This window comes from Cyprinodon variegatus, unplaced genomic scaffold, assembly GCF_000732505.1.
Source record: "Cyprinodon variegatus isolate N-32 unplaced genomic scaffold, C_variegatus-1.0 Scaffold139, whole genome shotgun sequence".
In the NCBI taxonomy this organism is placed as follows: domain Eukaryota; kingdom Metazoa; phylum Chordata; class Actinopteri; order Cyprinodontiformes; family Cyprinodontidae; genus Cyprinodon; species Cyprinodon variegatus.
This window is the reverse complement of record NW_015150592.1, coordinates 49046-65945: the sequence shown is the minus strand read 5'-3', so window position 1 is coordinate 65945 and position 16900 is coordinate 49046. Positions and strand designations below refer to the sequence as shown.

Genomic DNA, 16900 nt, shown 5'->3' with positions numbered 1-16900 from the left:
ATGCAGATCAGCGTTAAAGAGTAATGTCAACTGCTAATCAGAGGAAGAATCTAAAATCCGATAAAATAATGCTGGTAGTTTTGATCCATATAGAGGCCTGCACCCTTTCTTTGCAAAAAAAAAAAAAAAGAAATATTTCATTAGTCTATTAGTTTTTTTTTTGTTTGTTTTTTTTTGCGCTCATGATTTTAAAAAGAGGATCTTGGTTGTCTGTGTTACGACCGAAAAGTCTTTGTCCCTAAATTTGTTTTTGTTTCAACAGTCGTTAAGGCGGAGTTCTGCTGTACTCTGTGGGTTGCCAGGTAAAGTGGCTGCCATGTAAAGTGTCCGCCGCTGGTACATGTAATCAGCATGTTGGTGTCATAAATGAGCTGTTAGCAAAGCACAGCAGCTCAGTAATAGTTGCCTTGGGCAGCCAGATTTAGAGCAGTGTCAACCATGTCATTTGGTCTGATTGCCCCCGATGGCAACAGTTATTTTTGAGTTGGTGGGAGACTTTTTTTTTTTCCCTTGAGTAGAAAATTTGAAAAATATGTAGTTTAGTGGGCATTGATTAATTTCTACAAGCAACTCCAAGGATTATAGGTGTAGATGCAAAAAACCTAATTTATTTAAATTAACTTAACGTTCAACAAGGAAGTGTTAAAAAAATGTAACATGATGAATGTTTGCCAGGTTGATTGATCTCTGAAAGTATATTATTACATTTTGGCCCTCTCTCTAACAACCTCTGCTTTCCCCCTCCTTAGGCATAACAGATAAGCTGAGCCTTTCTTAAATGGTCCTGGCACTATAGAGACTTAAAACAGTGGCAACTTGCCACTCGCATTCAGACACTCACTGACACACTTCCTTTTTTCTATTCATTTTTTAAATCCCTCTAAATTCTGCTACTGATATCTAAATCTGCATTTCCTTAATATTTAAATTGACTTCTATGAGTCTTCACACCTCATTCATTTTGACAGATTTTAGAAACCTAACCAAATTTATTTTGTTGCATTCTATGAAAAGATCAGTACATAATTGTGAGCTGGAAGGGAACTAGGCGATTGGCAATTCAATATTTTTAATAAATGAGACCCTGAAAGGTTATGTATTTTGACAAATCTCTGACCCAAAATATTTCAGAAAATCGAATTAGTAAATATGTAGATGACAGGTTAATGCGTTATGGAAATACGTTATAAGATTAAAAGGGAACATTAGTGAATGGCCCAACTGTGGTTTTAGTTCAATCTTCAATCTAGTAGTAAATCCAGTTATGTTTGGTTTTCTTACCAGCTTGTTTTGTTTGTATGACCGCCATTATGAAAAACTAACTCATGAAGATGACCAGCTTAAAGAGCGAGGTGCACAAGAACACTGGGACCCTTTTTCCACCTGGATCCCTGCTCTTTTTTGCCCTCATGTCCCTACGCTGTCGCACAAACTTGCCCCTTGCGTTTTTCCACTTCCTCACCACCTCGGCCATATCTAGACAGCTAGTTCCTGATTGTCCCTCTTGCGTTGTGGCAAGGAACAACATAGCTCAGACCACGATTCATAATTGGGCATAAGTCAAAAATATCTGTGACAAGCTCACTGGGACACACTGCTGCGGGAGGATAACCAGCCCTTAATAACAAAGATGGCACTGGCACCGGGGGGTGGAGGCGGAGTTACGTGACCAACGAAGAGCAAAAAGTAGCAATTATCGGTCTGAACGGTCAGTTAACGGAGTTCACTATATAGTCTATAGATATAGTTTGAGGGATTTAGGGGTTAAGGGAGATGTTTGGACCCAGCCTTAGATGTGAATTTGGGTGATTAAGAGGACACTGGCAGAATTCACTGCATACTCAGCCATTTGATTCAGGTGTGTTGGACCAAGGATGGATGTTAAAGATGCAGGATACCGACCCCCTAGGAACTGGAATTGCTCACCCCTGTTCTACAGGAAAACCTTTATCTTGCACACTTATAACTGGGTATAACTAATATTATTCAAGGATGCTTCTTTGCCCAAGTCAATATAGACTTCCTCGTTAACATATACCCAAATTGGTTCCCTTCTTCCAGCAGTGCTGCCCTAACACCCCCTGCAGCTGCTCACCTGACCAAATCAATGAGCTGCTGAATGTTTTAAGTATATCCTAAGAGTTTAGAGGAACTTTCCTTAAGAAATGCCGAATGATGCCACCTGCCAGCTACACTAACGCTGAACCATTGCTCTTTGGTTAAGTAGTAAACCTCTGGGATGACACCAGCTAATACAATTAAACCCTTCCTCATCAAGAGGTGCATCCCAGGTACTAAGCTTTGCCCCATGCAGTGCTTGTTCTACGATGGTACAAATTAAGGTGGGCTAATGTTAATCACCTGATAGCTCAGTCAGCTACTAAAGAGTGAAACAATGAAACAAAGTTATACTGCTCCATCCAGTCATAAAGGAATTGAAGGTTAATGTGACTAATAATAGCTCAAGTAGACCCAGACTGATCAATAGAAAAATATGGAAAATAATTGCACAGTTAAATCAAAGGTAAATCCTAACAGCATATTAACACTTAGTATTGTCTATGGTTTTGCCAAAAAGGAAGTGACAGTTAAGTTGTATTTGTTTTACAAAATAAGGGCAGAATGAGGGTTTAAATGTTGTCATATCTATAATTCTTGCTCCTAACTTGAAGTGACCATGTGCCTTAAAAAAATGACCCAGTGTTATAAGAAATGGTATCGAGTTAAATATGTTCGTATCGTGACAACCCCACACTAAACACTGGCCTTCGTGTGGGAGCAATAAGAAAGATATAAGATGGCTATTTACTGTTTGCCTCAGGCCATTTAAGGGAGACCAATGGCATTTAGAAGAAGGGGCTCTTGTCAGAGGAAACTGAACTCTTAGGCCTCTGCTTCCCTTTAAACTAACCACTCATGCTGTGGAAGGGGGCGGTGGCAGTATCGTGTTGAAGAAGGCTATCCTTCACCTGCTCAGTGTTGGTAGCTTCAGATTTTTGCTTACAAAGAAATACTGAAACCAGGTGTCCTTTCCCTTCCACTTTAATATTACTGTTATATTCTCTAAAGTACAGTTTTTGGTCATAGTTAGCAAATTTTGAAATGTAATAATAAGGCGTATTCTCTTCAGTATAACATCTTCCCTTTGTTCATCATCAGCTTTTTTCTGGTGCCTATCACTGTTTCCCTTCGCTTCACGTGTCAGATTGCTTTTATCTTTAAAAAAATATTCATACCCCCCTCCCTCCCCTGATCATGTTTTTTTTTTCTATTTTTATGATTTTTTAATAGCCCTTGGTATTCATTTTATCTAATCAGAGCAACAGCGAGTGATCTGCACAGCATCTGGAAGGAAGCTTGTTTGGCTTTAGCGTGTTCTAATTTGCATTTTGTCTTTCAGTGCTATGTCAGGATGAGTAATAATCCCCAGGAATTAGAGTGGAGAGCTGCTCAGATCAGACCTGGCAGCAGCCTGATAATGAGCTCTGATTTAAAATGCTGTTATGTGTGATTATTTGCAGCATGCATCAGCTGATGTTGCCCTGTTAGACTTTTGTTGATAACGCATCCTTTACTATTTAAAGCTGTTATAGTTGCAAGACATGAGCAGCGCGTTTCCTGAGTAAAAAGGTACCTGGCTCAACGGAATTAGAAACAGACCTGAAGTATATTTTTCTTTCTGCCTGATTGGTTACGCAGAAGCGCCTGCAGCTGTTATTTTTGACCAGTGCACAGAAATCTGCACCCAGACCTGATATTTCTTTGTCCAAGATGTAATGAGTCTGTCATGGCAGCTCAAGTGGAAGATGGCTGTGTGGTTAGCAGCACTATCTGTTGTGCTCGGCTGCTTTTCACCAGTGTTTTCTGTCAGCAGCTGCTAGCGACATGACTGATTCAAACTGTGGCAGGCCACTTGGTGCTAGCTGTCTTGTCCAGTCTCCTCAGCTAACTGACACTGGTGTTATCCCACAAAGTTCATTAGCGTTACAAGCTAATAATCTCCAGTTTGCTAATTACAAGTCAATTACTAATACGGATGTGTCTGCCACTTCTCTGCTGCTGCTGTTATTATTAACCAGCAGCTTCTCACCACATACTTCCACAGTATTGATCCAAACTGACCCAAAATACTAGATTCTTATATAGCAGCCATGTTTATAGTCTAAACTAATGTATCTGAACGCCTGTGTGAGACCTTTAGTGAGAGGTGGTGTGTTGGAGTGTGTCAGCTGAAGGTAGACTGTGGGGAAAACAGCTGTGAGGTAGCTTCCTAAGTGTGAGAGTGACAGATGAGTCTAGGAATCTTTAATTACCCAGGAAGTCCTTTGGGAAATGTAGTTTTTTTTTGTCAATTTCCTCCCCCTATATTGTAGTTGCACATATAGGTCCTATTTCCATGTATAAATGTTGAGCAGCACCCTTTGAAGTTGTAAAGTGCTTAAACCCAAAGAGAATTTATGCATTTTTTTGGTACGCAAACTGCCTCATGTGGTTCTTTTTAAAGTTCACAGTTAGATCCCCCACTGTAGTTAATGGCACAGCAGGGTAATTGTGTTAATGGAGTTTGTGAGTGTTGTAGAAGATTGAGCTGTGTGGCTGGATGTGGGGAATCCATACAGGAAATAAGTGAGGAGCCTCACGCACAGGATGCCTCCTGGGATGGCTCGTTCCATTTATCAAAGCACATTTCTGCAGCTTGGCACATACACTACACTGCAAAGGAGGTTTTGTATCATTAAGTCCACTGCTAAGGTTGTGCTAAAGAACAATTTAGGACACTGATTGGATGCCACATGGGAACGCTGAATCTCCTTTACTTAAGATACACAGCTACAAATTTAGGCCTGTTGGGCATCCCCTTTTCATGTACCCAGGTGTTGCTACTCATTAGCGCTCCTCCACCATAGTGGGATTGGGGGGCTAGTTATCATAGTTACAGCGTGTGTTTTGAATAGGAAACGAAAAGTGATATGATTAAGTAATCATGAGGGAAGTTGTGTTGTGGATGCAAAGAAAAAGAAAGACAAGGTTTGAGCATTATTATTGAAAAAAGAAACACTAAGAATCTTTTTTCTCACGCATTAAAGGATCATAAATCTCTGCAACTGTTAAATGATGCAGTCTGGGTTTCATTCTTAAATGATACTAATGCTGAAAGAAGAGAGATTTTGTGCTGATTTTGATTTATTGCAGGCAGGGGATGAATCTTGATACAAGACCCAGAAATATTGTTTTCCAACCTTCCTCTCCTGAAGTTGTAGTTCATTTATTTTATTAGAAAAGGCAACTTCTCTTGTGTGTAAAGCATTTGAACTGAAAGTGCTGTTTAAATAATAATTACTTTATGCACTTAAACATAGTTCTACTGCTGTAAAACCAGCTAAATGTTGATAGTTCTCCCTCTATCTTCAAAATATGCAGCTAGTGAATCTACATATCTAGTTGCATGGAAAGTGTAGATAGGATTGGATTCCAATAGACTATTAACTTTTCCAATTTCCCTTTTCTATGCCAAAGAAATACTTTATGGTTACAAGTTTTTACAGAAATAAACTTTTTGCATCCTTGCTTCCTCTGACCTAATTCTTAAAGATCCCAGTGGTACTTCATTTCTAGCTAGGCTAGATTCTTCATTAAGAGAATCTACAGCGGGTTCCTCCGCTGCCCCTGATGGATGATGTCTATTCCCTAATTGAATAAAAAATATATAAATCACTAATTCCAACTTATCTCTATCAGGATAAGTCAGCTGATCAGATTCTGTTTTTTAATTCCTTTTAAAACAAAGTTGCCCTTTAATTCAGAGCTGATATGAGGCTGTAAAGCAGAGGCCAACTTCAGCGAAATGCTAATTTTTTTCCTTCATGCTTTAAAGTCTGAGTCTCCACCATAGAAACACACTCATATCTGTGGACAGTAAAACCATTTCCTTGTTACTTCCTGTAATGTTGCTTGTTTTGGGGCAGTGTAATAAGCCAGACAAGAAATAAAGTGAGATTTTTCAAATTCTCTTTATACCCCATAGAGTCACTGCTAGTTTAGAAATATTAATCCCATCATACCTACCCTAAATTCTTCTTAATGACATCTGGAAATGGTTTGTAACCATTTTCGTGACATATTAACCCCCTCTCCACATGTATACCCACTCCACTCCACAGCTGGTGACGGCACGTTCTCCCCTCCTATGGCTCAATACCTAATTTACAAAAAGAGTTAGAGATAAGGTTTCTTTTTTTTTTGTTTTCCACCCCCTCATTATTGACAGATACATGCGCCCCTGCACATGGGCTCAGCTCCTCCTGCTACCATGGCTCAGAGGATGCTCTGACATGCCCTGGCTGGCACTTCACAAACACCATTTCATCTTCCATTATTTATACACATAAATGTCTCTTAACCAGCATTTCAATAATGTGAAATTATTGGCTTTTAATCCAGAAAATGTAGATTCAATGATTCAGTTTAGAAAAATCTTTTAGCTTTTTTAATTACAAGTTGACTTTGTGAGAAATCTAGACAGTTTACTTGCGTCTGTTGTATGTGCACATGTGTTATGAGTACGACCTCTTAACTGTATGAGCCCACGCTGGCGGGCTTGTCATGTTGGTTCCCACCAAATTGTCTGATCTCCTCAGACAGCCATGCTGGAAGGGGGGATAACCAGCAGGCATGAGGAAGTAATCCCAGTTAGCCTCAGATCAGTGGCACTGGCACTCATACATATATTGTGCAATTAGGTCTTTTCTAATGCTTAATTTGAAAGAAATAAAATGGCTTTAAGTCTTAACTTCGGAAAGGTTTTCTGTGGAAATATTCTGACTCTTAAATTGTTTTATATAAAAGGTCAATGCATCTGCACTAAAGTAAGATGATGGAAAAGGTATTACAAATGAATTTAACAAAAGCTTATTTGGATTATGGCTACCCCTACTTCACCTTTTTAGTTAAACCTTTTTCCCCCTGAAATCACAAGAATAATGATATTATACTACACTTAATATAAAAGATAAGTACATTTTAGATATTAGTTTGTGACCCTTAAATATGGCAATAAAAGGTGATATTGTCTGTAATTATCTAAGCTATTTAAAAACAAAAACAGTCTACAGCTAATTGGGGAGTGTCTTTTTCCATTTCTCATGTAATTAATGCAGATTTTTTTTTGTTACCTAAAGCCTCACTTTAAGAATTACTGTTTTCTAGCAATAAACATGTGATGTACAGTCACATGACCATGTGTCACGCCTTGCTGCATGGCATAAGCAACTTCTGTGTGTGCCGTAACAATACAGCAATATATTTACTACAGAGATGTAATACACAATGAGTGTATATAGCATAAAGTTCTCTAGTTGGACTTCAGGATCCCTATAGTTTGCCTGCTAGCATGTTTTCACTGATTCATGACTGCGATTGGTCGGACATCGCTGCCACGACTTGTACAATTATTTGGTGACTCGCAAATCATGCTTTTGAGTAAAAGCACCGAGGCTAAGTTTAGATGTCTACAGTTTTTTTTTTTGCTTTATCCTGGCAGGGGGCGAGTAAAGCCTTGCAGCCTGCCAGGCTTATTATATGCTGAAGGAAAGCCTGCATGCCTGTTAAAAGATGAAACTCTCCACTTGTTTTAGAATAGCATCAGTGGCAATTTCCACATGTAAAGGAAAAAAATCCCCAACAACAATAATTTTAGTATAACTGACCATTTAAGACGTGCTCGCTGCACATTCTGCTAGTTTTAGTCGGTTGCCTGCTCTCTCTTCATGGCAGTGACCCATCTCGCTACCCTTTCAGGTTCTTTAGGGAAGCGATAAAAGGAGATGCTGTCCTTTCTTCCTTGTCGGTTGGTGATGCTGAGCAGGACATTTTCATGTTTTTGTTGCCGTTTGTTTTGCCCTCCAAGGAGAGGGAGTTACAGGTGTTGCATGATTGGCTGGCATCAGCTGCACGTCTTCTATACATGAAAGTGATCTAATTGCCATAGTGATCATATTACCATAGAAACAGTTAATCCAACCTTGGCTTGCTTGTTTTAATATTTGGCAAATATATTAAACAATTTGTGTGCATGCCTTTAGAATCTCAATCATTTAGGTGGTTTTGATTCGTCTGTTGTCTAAACCGTTTGCGTTCCGTTAAGGGAGATGGTGAACTATGCATGTGGTGCTGTAATAAGCCAAACAACCTTGCAGAAGGTAGCAAGCACCTGCTTTTCTACATATTGTACTCCCCGTTTTGAGATCCTTCTGAAAGAAATCTTGAAATCTGTCGTATTTATCTGTAAAGCAGGCCTTCATTCCAATGATTGTTTTGTCATGTAGCTGGGTTAGAGCCACCCAATAACTTCAGCCAGCTCTACTGATGCATGCAGGCCACACATTGACTAACACCTCAGACAGCAACCATTATTATTGAAGTTAAATTCCTAAAAACTATGCATTGAGCCATTATTGTGATCAGCCTAATAGATTATGAGGACTAGGGACAGAAATTACTTTTCATTCATGTTTATGTGCATTTCAGAATTGCCTTGGCAGGTCTTCCAGGGTTCTCTCTCTGGTTTGCTATGGAGCTTACAAGACAAGCTCCTTTCCATCAAACCACTTGTAAGATAACTAGTCTGAAGAGACCCCAACCCTCCCCGCAAGCCTGGCCTCCTCTCTGCTTACCATGCAGTATTCATGCATGGGCATGTCAAACTAGAAATGTCTCTTAGGACAGTCCCGCAGCCAAGTACTCTCAGCTTGAAACAGTGTGGGCTAAAAACATAAAAGCCGTTATGTTTCAGTACATGCTCTTATGATGACTGTTGTGTGCAGATTTCTGCTCTGGATGCTGTCAGAGTCTGAGATTACATGTTAGAACAAAACTGGGTGCATTAGCAACAGTTCTATTGAGTCAACAGGATGAATGGAGATTCCATGTGTTCTTCTCCAAGTATGGACAAAAGAAAATTATGCATGTAAAAGTTTGTTTTCACTTAAACATTATTGTTTCTATCTGTTTTTCCTCCTTCTGTAGTTGTAGTATGTCCATTGATCCTGTCACCTGTACTATTCCTTCCCTTCCCTTTCCATGCATCTGTCCTTTCCTCAAGGTCCACATCTAAATCCTGATTGTAGAAAATATGGCTGAAAAGGACAAAACTGGAAATTTGAGTCTGTGATATTATGAAATTTTAACCAGAACAATTATGAAAACTGTCAAATGTATGATAGCGCAACAGTTGTAAAACAAAAAGAGAGAAATATGTGGAAACAAAGGCCTCAAAGGAAAGCAGGAAAAGGTAGTAATTTGTTTAAGTTTACCTGCTTATGATTACTGATTTAAAGTGTATTGTTCATTAGAAGCCTTATTGCTTTTGTTCCACTTGAGTGTATTTCAATTAAATAAGTAAATCAAACCTTCATTTAATAAATTGCTATTTGTGTACACTTTATTCAGAATTACAGTTTTTATTTTACATTTCCACAAGCTTTATAATCAATGAGTAAAATGTCAGCTTACCTACGCACCAGACGGACTAAACCTGTTAAAGACGTGCACCGCTAGCTCATTGTTACGTCCATCACTTTCACACCACATTTACCAGAACACCACCTGGACATGCACGAGGGCCAGCGCTCAGCTCACTCTTTCAGATTCACAGCCAGTCATAGAAACTAAGCGGTGCCAAAGCGCCGGGTCCACACCACCTGTCGTTTAGCTCACCAAAAGCCTCGCATACAGTCTCTCATCTGATTCTCTGTCAGTTACCTGCATATAATTTCCCATAAATGTGGCAGTGAGGTCAGTGCAGTGTAATATAGTTAAATAGGAACTAATGAAGTGATGGACTCAAACTGTCAAATCTCTGCTTGTTTTGTGTTAAATAAAAGGGGAAAAAATAATCTCATTAGGGGGGCACTCTTAAACATGCAGTTACAGCTTTAACCAAACTGTCTTTTACCTTCTGCCAGTGTCTCTGGCCACTTCTCATCATACTGGCATCTGTCTGGCATATGGGATCTCTGTTGGGTCATCCAGACAAACACTATCACCAGCTGCTCTCTACTCCCCAAACCCTTTACAATTGCTGCATTTTTAGTCTTCCTCCCATGTCCCTTAACAGTGCTTAACTCCTAAATACTGCAATTCATTTTCAACCTAACAATCTTTAGGTTTTCTTAATGAAAACTTTCTTCTTCACTTTGCTGTGACATTTTTTTTTACATAATACAGCATAGAACTCATCACAATCATCATTTTGCATTCCCCTTCCTTCCTGTGTATTTCATGCCACAGTTGTTTCCTAAATGAGGAAAAAAATCCTTGTCTTTGCCACGCCGGGTGGGTTTTTGCAAGCATTTGAGTCATAAATGAGCCATTACGCATCCCTACTGGAGTCCATAGAAGAGCAGTGAAAGACGGATCCGGAGCCCGATACGCGGTGCTCTTTATAAAAAAAAAAAAAAGCAATCCGTAGTTTGGCTGATTGGCTGTTGTGTTTACTGAGCTGGAGTGTGGAGAACGGTGAAAGATGAGGGTTGAACCCTCCCGACCAATAAAGTGATCATTTCAAAACGGCACCGCTTCATCTTCACGTATTGTGTTGTAGAGCTCTTGACTGTGCATCGGTTGCGAAATATTTTGCATTTACATGAAGACCTTTAATTTGTTAAAAGATTAGCTTTTCTTCTCCTTTTTCTCCCTAAATTTGTCATGTTTTGTAATGCTTTTTTAGGGGGGAAGAAAACATCCTATGGGCTCTTGGCTTAGCTTTCCTGCAAAGCCCAAATTGTATCTCTGTCCTTTTTGTGTCTGTGAAATATCATTGGTGGGGTCCTCCATATGGTGACATCTGTCTGGTGGGAGTAACATGCCACAGTCATCCGCCTTCCAAAAAATCTCTTGCTTTAGTTGGTTTTGATGGATGCCTTGTGCAGACACAGCACTTTCCTCGCCACACACACCCACATTCACGCATTCAGAGTGTCTGCACCATCCAGCTGTAGGTCTGTTATCTTGGCCGTGTGCAGTGCAGATATCTAATCAACCTATGTGCACAAGCTAGCTAAGCAATTAAACTCCAGAGTCCTATCCATCCCCATCCCACTCGACTGTTTTAACATCTGGCATGCTTGTTCTGGTGCTTGAGTGCACGCCAGCTCGTCTGCTGTTGTAATCAGCTACCAAAAGCGGTGCACAATTGAATCCATGACATGGTCTCATCTTTGCTGCAAGGGAAATTTGATTCTCTTCTTCCTTATAGTTGATTTCCTTTGTGTTGAACCAGGAAATGCATTTTTTTAAATCTGCTGCACAGATTGTATCAACAGAACTACTGTGAAGTGGCCAAAGGTGACATATGTTGTGGTATTACTTTGTGACTCTGTGCATAATGTGGTCTGATATTGGCAATATGCAGGACACTTTTAACTCTCCAAGGTCCATACATCCTCGTAAAGACTTCCCACCTAAGCAAATGTTCCCTCTTCTAACCCCCACCACCCTGTTCTGTTTTCTGACTCATCACTGGTTTATTCAATGAGTCTAAATGGCTGTTCTAGCAGAAGCACTCAATATGTTCAACTCTGCACATCAGCCTTCACTTCTCCTCGAACTCTATATATCTTATGTGTTTTCAGTAACACAAAGGAATCCTTGTGTCCATTTATTAATCATGTTTAACAATTAAATAGTTCTACTTTGCAGTGTTGCTTCTCTTTTGGAGTAGGAGAGGTAGCCAGTCCAGAAGGAAAACTGCAGTTAGTTAAACAGTCACTGTTCCAAGGACTGATACAATATATAGTCCTTCTATCTTGCTTCTGATGTGGCTCATGCACTCACTCAATAGGTATCACATGCCAAAAACCACCTCCCCCCCACCCTAAATAATGTGTTTCCTCAACCTCTAATCAGTAATATTTGCAACCCCACACTAAGTTCAGATTTGGATGGATAGAGACATCTGATTGTGTCAATATGGGTTTTTTTTTTCATTCACATGCCTGTTCCTCCATCTTTGTCTATTAATTTTTAGACTTCATACCTTCAAGCCTCTGGGAAAGAACACACACTAATCCTTTTCCATAAATTTTGAGTAAAACTTCGCATTTAAATTTCAAAACTGATGTGCACATGATACAAATTAAGTCTTTAATCTGCAATGAAAAAGTAGAAAGAAACATGTACTAATGAAGCTTAATTTAGCATCATATACAATTAAGACCGAATTATTGGGTGAACTATTAAATAAAAGGAAAACTATAAAAACTGACTTCAAGGAAAAATAGTGCTGAGAATCTTTTTCCCTTAAAGTTTCTTTGCAAAGTGTCAGATGTCTGATTCTCTCCTACAGTGCAGTAAAATAAAGATCACATTTGAGACTTGTACTCCTTTTTAGCTTGTGGCTTCCTTATGGCGTCCTGCTAGTGCACTTGATTATAAATTGCTCCTCCAATCTGACGAGGTGTTTGCCCAAGGCTAGAGAGGCAGGAGGATTTAAGAAAGGCTCTCATCTCAGTTGGCTTTGATGGTTTAAGTTGTTGCAGGGAAAGCAATGACCCCATAAAGTGAGCCATCATGTGACGTCAAAATGTCTGCTATGCTTTCCACACCAGTCTGTTATCTTGAACCTGTTGATCTTCAGAGTTGACTTAGCTCTTTATAACCTCTGTTACAATGAGAGTGAGAATGTAGCCTTCCTACTAAAAATGTAGGCTTTGAAGGAAAAACTTGAAAATTTATTCTTTAAGATTGTAAGAAATAGTTTCCAGCAGAAGAGCTGGTTGAAATGATGCAGTGGTTCACTGGAATCCTTGAAGTCACATGTGACACAGTTATGGTTATGTTAATGAATTATTTCTTTCTTCTCTAGGTGACGGAGTACCTTAACAGCCAAGAATCTGCCAAGAGTGCCAGGGTAAGTAACTTTTACTTATTTTTGTTTAATGTTGCATCTCTATTAAGTAGTTTGTCCATAAATGAAGAATAAATAAAATTTATTTGATATCCTTTCTACTTAGATATGCCTTCCTTGTTTAGGCTTGGTGTCATGTTACAATAGACTAAGGCTTTTCACATAGATCTTTGTGATAAACTGCAGAGGCCCATTTCACGAAGAGAGTTTAATTAACCTCTTTTTCTGTTACCGTGGTAACCGTAATTTAGTTTAAAGCCCGTGATTTCTCACTTTTTTGGAACTTAAGGTGTAACAATTCATTTTTAATTTTACATCGAATCAGTGACTTGGAAATAATGACAAGAAATCTTTAGTCAAAAATAAATACCTGCATACTGGAAATCTCCTAAATTTTTCTTTTAAGGAAACTCTGGTTTAGTTCAAATAAACAATAGCAAATACAGTCACATTTTGTTCAGCTCTCTAAATTGAATCAATAAGTTAACCTTTGTCATTTATTCTCAATAGCAAAGCCTTTTTAAATGAAAGGACAATGCATGATTTTAACAATAGGTTAACCTGCTGTTTGCACAGATTAGTTTTCCTTTTACTTGAAAACTTAACATCTCTTAAGGTTGAAGCAAAAGTAGATTAACCTGCTGTTACAGTCATTGTAGAAAAGAAACAGCAGAGCACTAGTAACCAAATACTTAAAAAAAAAAAAAAAAATTCTCTCAAGATCAGCTGATGCACATGATCTGGACTCGTTGTCTTGCACTCTACCTGAACATTATGAGGTTTCTGCAGCAGCTTCTTAAAAATAGTTCATCTCTGACTTCTCTATCCACCAAGCTGTTTCGAAGTTAATGCAGTATACGCCGGGTCATGATGTCACAGATGGACAGACTTAATCATTAAAAAGGAAAAGCTACGGCACTACAAGGTGCTATTTCCTAATATTGATAAAACTACTTTATATTGTTTTTATCAACACCTGCTGAGCACAGGTCAGTTTAGTTGGATCTCAGAAGAGAAATTAGTCCATGATTGGAACTCATCTGCTTTATTAAAAAGCTGATTAGACAGGTCCAACTGTCATCAGTGAGCTCTGACCAGCTGCAACCTGAGGTTCACAGAGGAGAGAAACAGGACCAACTTTTGGATTCTTTAACTGTTGTACAAAAAAAGAATATCACTGAGCAAACAGCAGATACTGTTGTTGAGAGTAAATTTAAATTCATATGTGGAAGTTGTACAGACTTCTAGGATGTTTGGTTTTTTTAAGAGCTCATGTTTCTATGCAGCAAGAGCTACAATGGGAATGTTTTGAAAAAAGCAGATTTATGTAAGGATGGCTTAATAAAATGTCAGACGTTGTATAATTTTTCTTTTCCTTCACGATTAGGGATTAGTTTGTGCTTATAAGATCCTCACGCCCCTAAAAAACTGAATAGAAATTAGAGGTTGTAACATGAAAATAGTTAAGACTTCTGTCAGACTCCTTCATCTATCAATCGTTACAAACAACATGTACATTTTCTTGTGGTCTAAACTAAATTTATATTTGATTTTACTGAGTAATTTTCTTTAGTCTGAATTCCTAAATGTTGAAGCTCTGATATGCAGCCTGCCAAAATGTCTGGGTCCACCACTTCAGCTGTAGTGTAGAGCTTCAGTTCCTGAACAATGCATTGCTCCTGTAATCTATTATTAACCCAGTAGTTCTACAGCATGTTCCCACAATAACAGTCAGGTGACTGTAATACAGAGCTTGATCCGAATCACTGCTGCGTTTTCAGGATGTCAGAAAGGAGCACAAAAAAGGCAGCAGTGTGGGAAATGGAAAATGGTTTCATTCATCCTAATAACTGGCGCTAATTAGCAGAGTTGCTAATTAGCTATGAATCACAGCGTTAACAGCTGAGTGCACATGCCTCTGAGAACAAAAAAAAAAAATCATCCTACACGAAAATGGTTACACATTCAAACAAAAGGATGGGATAGTTTTAAAACATTTGCATAACTATGCACACTTTTGCAGCCACTTTGTGGTAACTGCGACATTTAGAGGATGCATGTGGCGGTTTATGAGGCGATGCAGTGTCTGGGTAATGGAACAGGAGAAGTAATAGACTGAGTGGTGTTGGAGGGTGGCTTGATGGCGGGGGGGAGTGAAGGGAGATGGCGATGCAGACCCCCTTTTAGCTTTGCAGGAATTAGCTGTTCTATATATCTGCTTGTTTCTCTCACTGTGGTTAAATTAAGTCTTTCTCTCATCAGCTCAACATTTGGCGCTATGGAGATTTCCGTGCAGATGACGCAGATGAGTTTGGTTACCGCCGTTAAGGAGATGAAGAGTAAAGCAACCATTATGTTAACACCATTCCAAAGACCGACACGGACAGGAAGATAAACCTAAACGACAAGCATGGACACATTCTTCCCCCTTTTTAGACATTTCATCCTTTCTGTCTGGCTTCTCTTCCACATAAGCATTTTTTTTCTCCGGCTTGCTCCTTTAGTGATGCTTAAATTGTCATGATATAATTACTTTCCATTTATCCTCTATTTCCTAATCAGCTCCAACAAGTTAGAGCAATCTGCACTGATTCCAATCTGCTATATGCCATGTTATCTTGTCAGAAAATTTCCTGTGTGAATGATATTAATAATTATGTGTTTCAGCCAATCATGTTCTTCACAAAGTAAGGTTCCATCCCAATCCCAGCTTTTCTCGTCTCTACAACTGTTGTTCTGAGGTAAATTCTTTCTATGAAATTATGCTTCCCTATTGAAATGTGAGACCACTTTGAAAAATTGTAAATTACTTTATTTTAGAAAAGAAGTGTAGGTGAAGCCATACAGATGGGAAAAAAAGGATGAATCTCTTTTTGTCTTCAGTGTATATCTGTGTGACACTTTTGGAGATGTTTTTTGTGGGGAGTGTTTGTTGTTTATTCACTGTCACACTTTTCTGACCGGTAAATACGGATGCCTTCATGTGGCATTGTATCATCTCTCTTTCTGTAAAAGTTTACATTCTAATACTGGTAATGATCCTGTCTCGGCAGTCTCTTCTTTCTGTCTCTTTATGCCATATCAGATACAGTGTTTGAACTTGTTTCCAGGTAATGAATCTTTGCATTCTATTAAAAATCTGCAGAACTAAAAAAGGCAAGTGTTTTGGCTTCTTTCTTTGCAGTTAGTTTGAATAACGCTCATTCTATTATTAAACCGCATCCTTTGCACAGCAGTTGTTAAATAAAAAGTTATATGATAGTTGAGGCAATTAAAATGTAGATTGCTATAGTCTGTGTGAAATCAACGTTGTTTAGGTTCAAAATCTACAGGATAAGTTACTGAAAGTCCAATGTTCTTGAAGTGACAAAATATTTTTGTGGTTGAACCTAATCCATTTTCCGTCTGATACAGCCTTAGACAATGCAAGAACAAAACTGTGTTCCACGCTGGATTCCTGTGCCGTCTTTTTAAAGAACAACAAGTGCAACGATGAAACAAGCTGCAGAAATGGCTATAAACTTGCTCTAAAAATAGTAAGTTGGAAGAAGAAAGGAGAGATATGTATCGTAATATAAGTAATATTTTAGTACTGTTTTATGAAAGGGATGAACATCTGGAATATATTACTTTGTGGAGTGGACTAGTCAAGGCTCACAGGTCAAACCAAACACATTAGGGTTGTTAAAAAAAATCCTAGTTGTCAGGAGGGATACCTGACTGGCAGCCCTACAGTAATAATAAAAAAACAATTTAAAATAATATATCTTGTAAAACCATCACAATATGAACCAAGCTTCAATCTAAATGCTGACAATAAACTTAAACAAAAACAAAGTAAAGTAAGTTTTGCTCCAGGAGAGATCTAGAATGACACTGTCTTTGGTAGATAATCACAGCGCCCTTATCTCAGTCTCACGGAGAAAGAAATGTGTGAACAAGACGACCTACAACCCAACTCACTTCTCTTGGTTGCAATGAACAAATATTCAAGCA

The 16900-nt window shown here is 38.7% G+C and overlaps 1 protein-coding gene across 1 annotated transcript in view; it reads left to right on the top strand.

Annotated features, from left to right (window-relative positions):
* Positions 1-15237, top strand: part of snd1 (staphylococcal nuclease and tudor domain containing 1) — a 215123-nt gene extending 199886 nt beyond the window's left edge. Inside the window, exons 23-24 of the mRNA XM_015376704.1 lie at positions 12863-12907; positions 15167-15237. Of these exons, the coding sequence (XP_015232190.1) occupies positions 12863-12907; positions 15167-15232 (111 nt within the window). The 3' untranslated portion in view covers positions 15233-15237. The remainder of the gene's footprint in view (positions 1-12862; positions 12908-15166) is intronic.
* The last annotated feature ends 1663 nt before the right edge of the window (positions 15238-16900 follow it).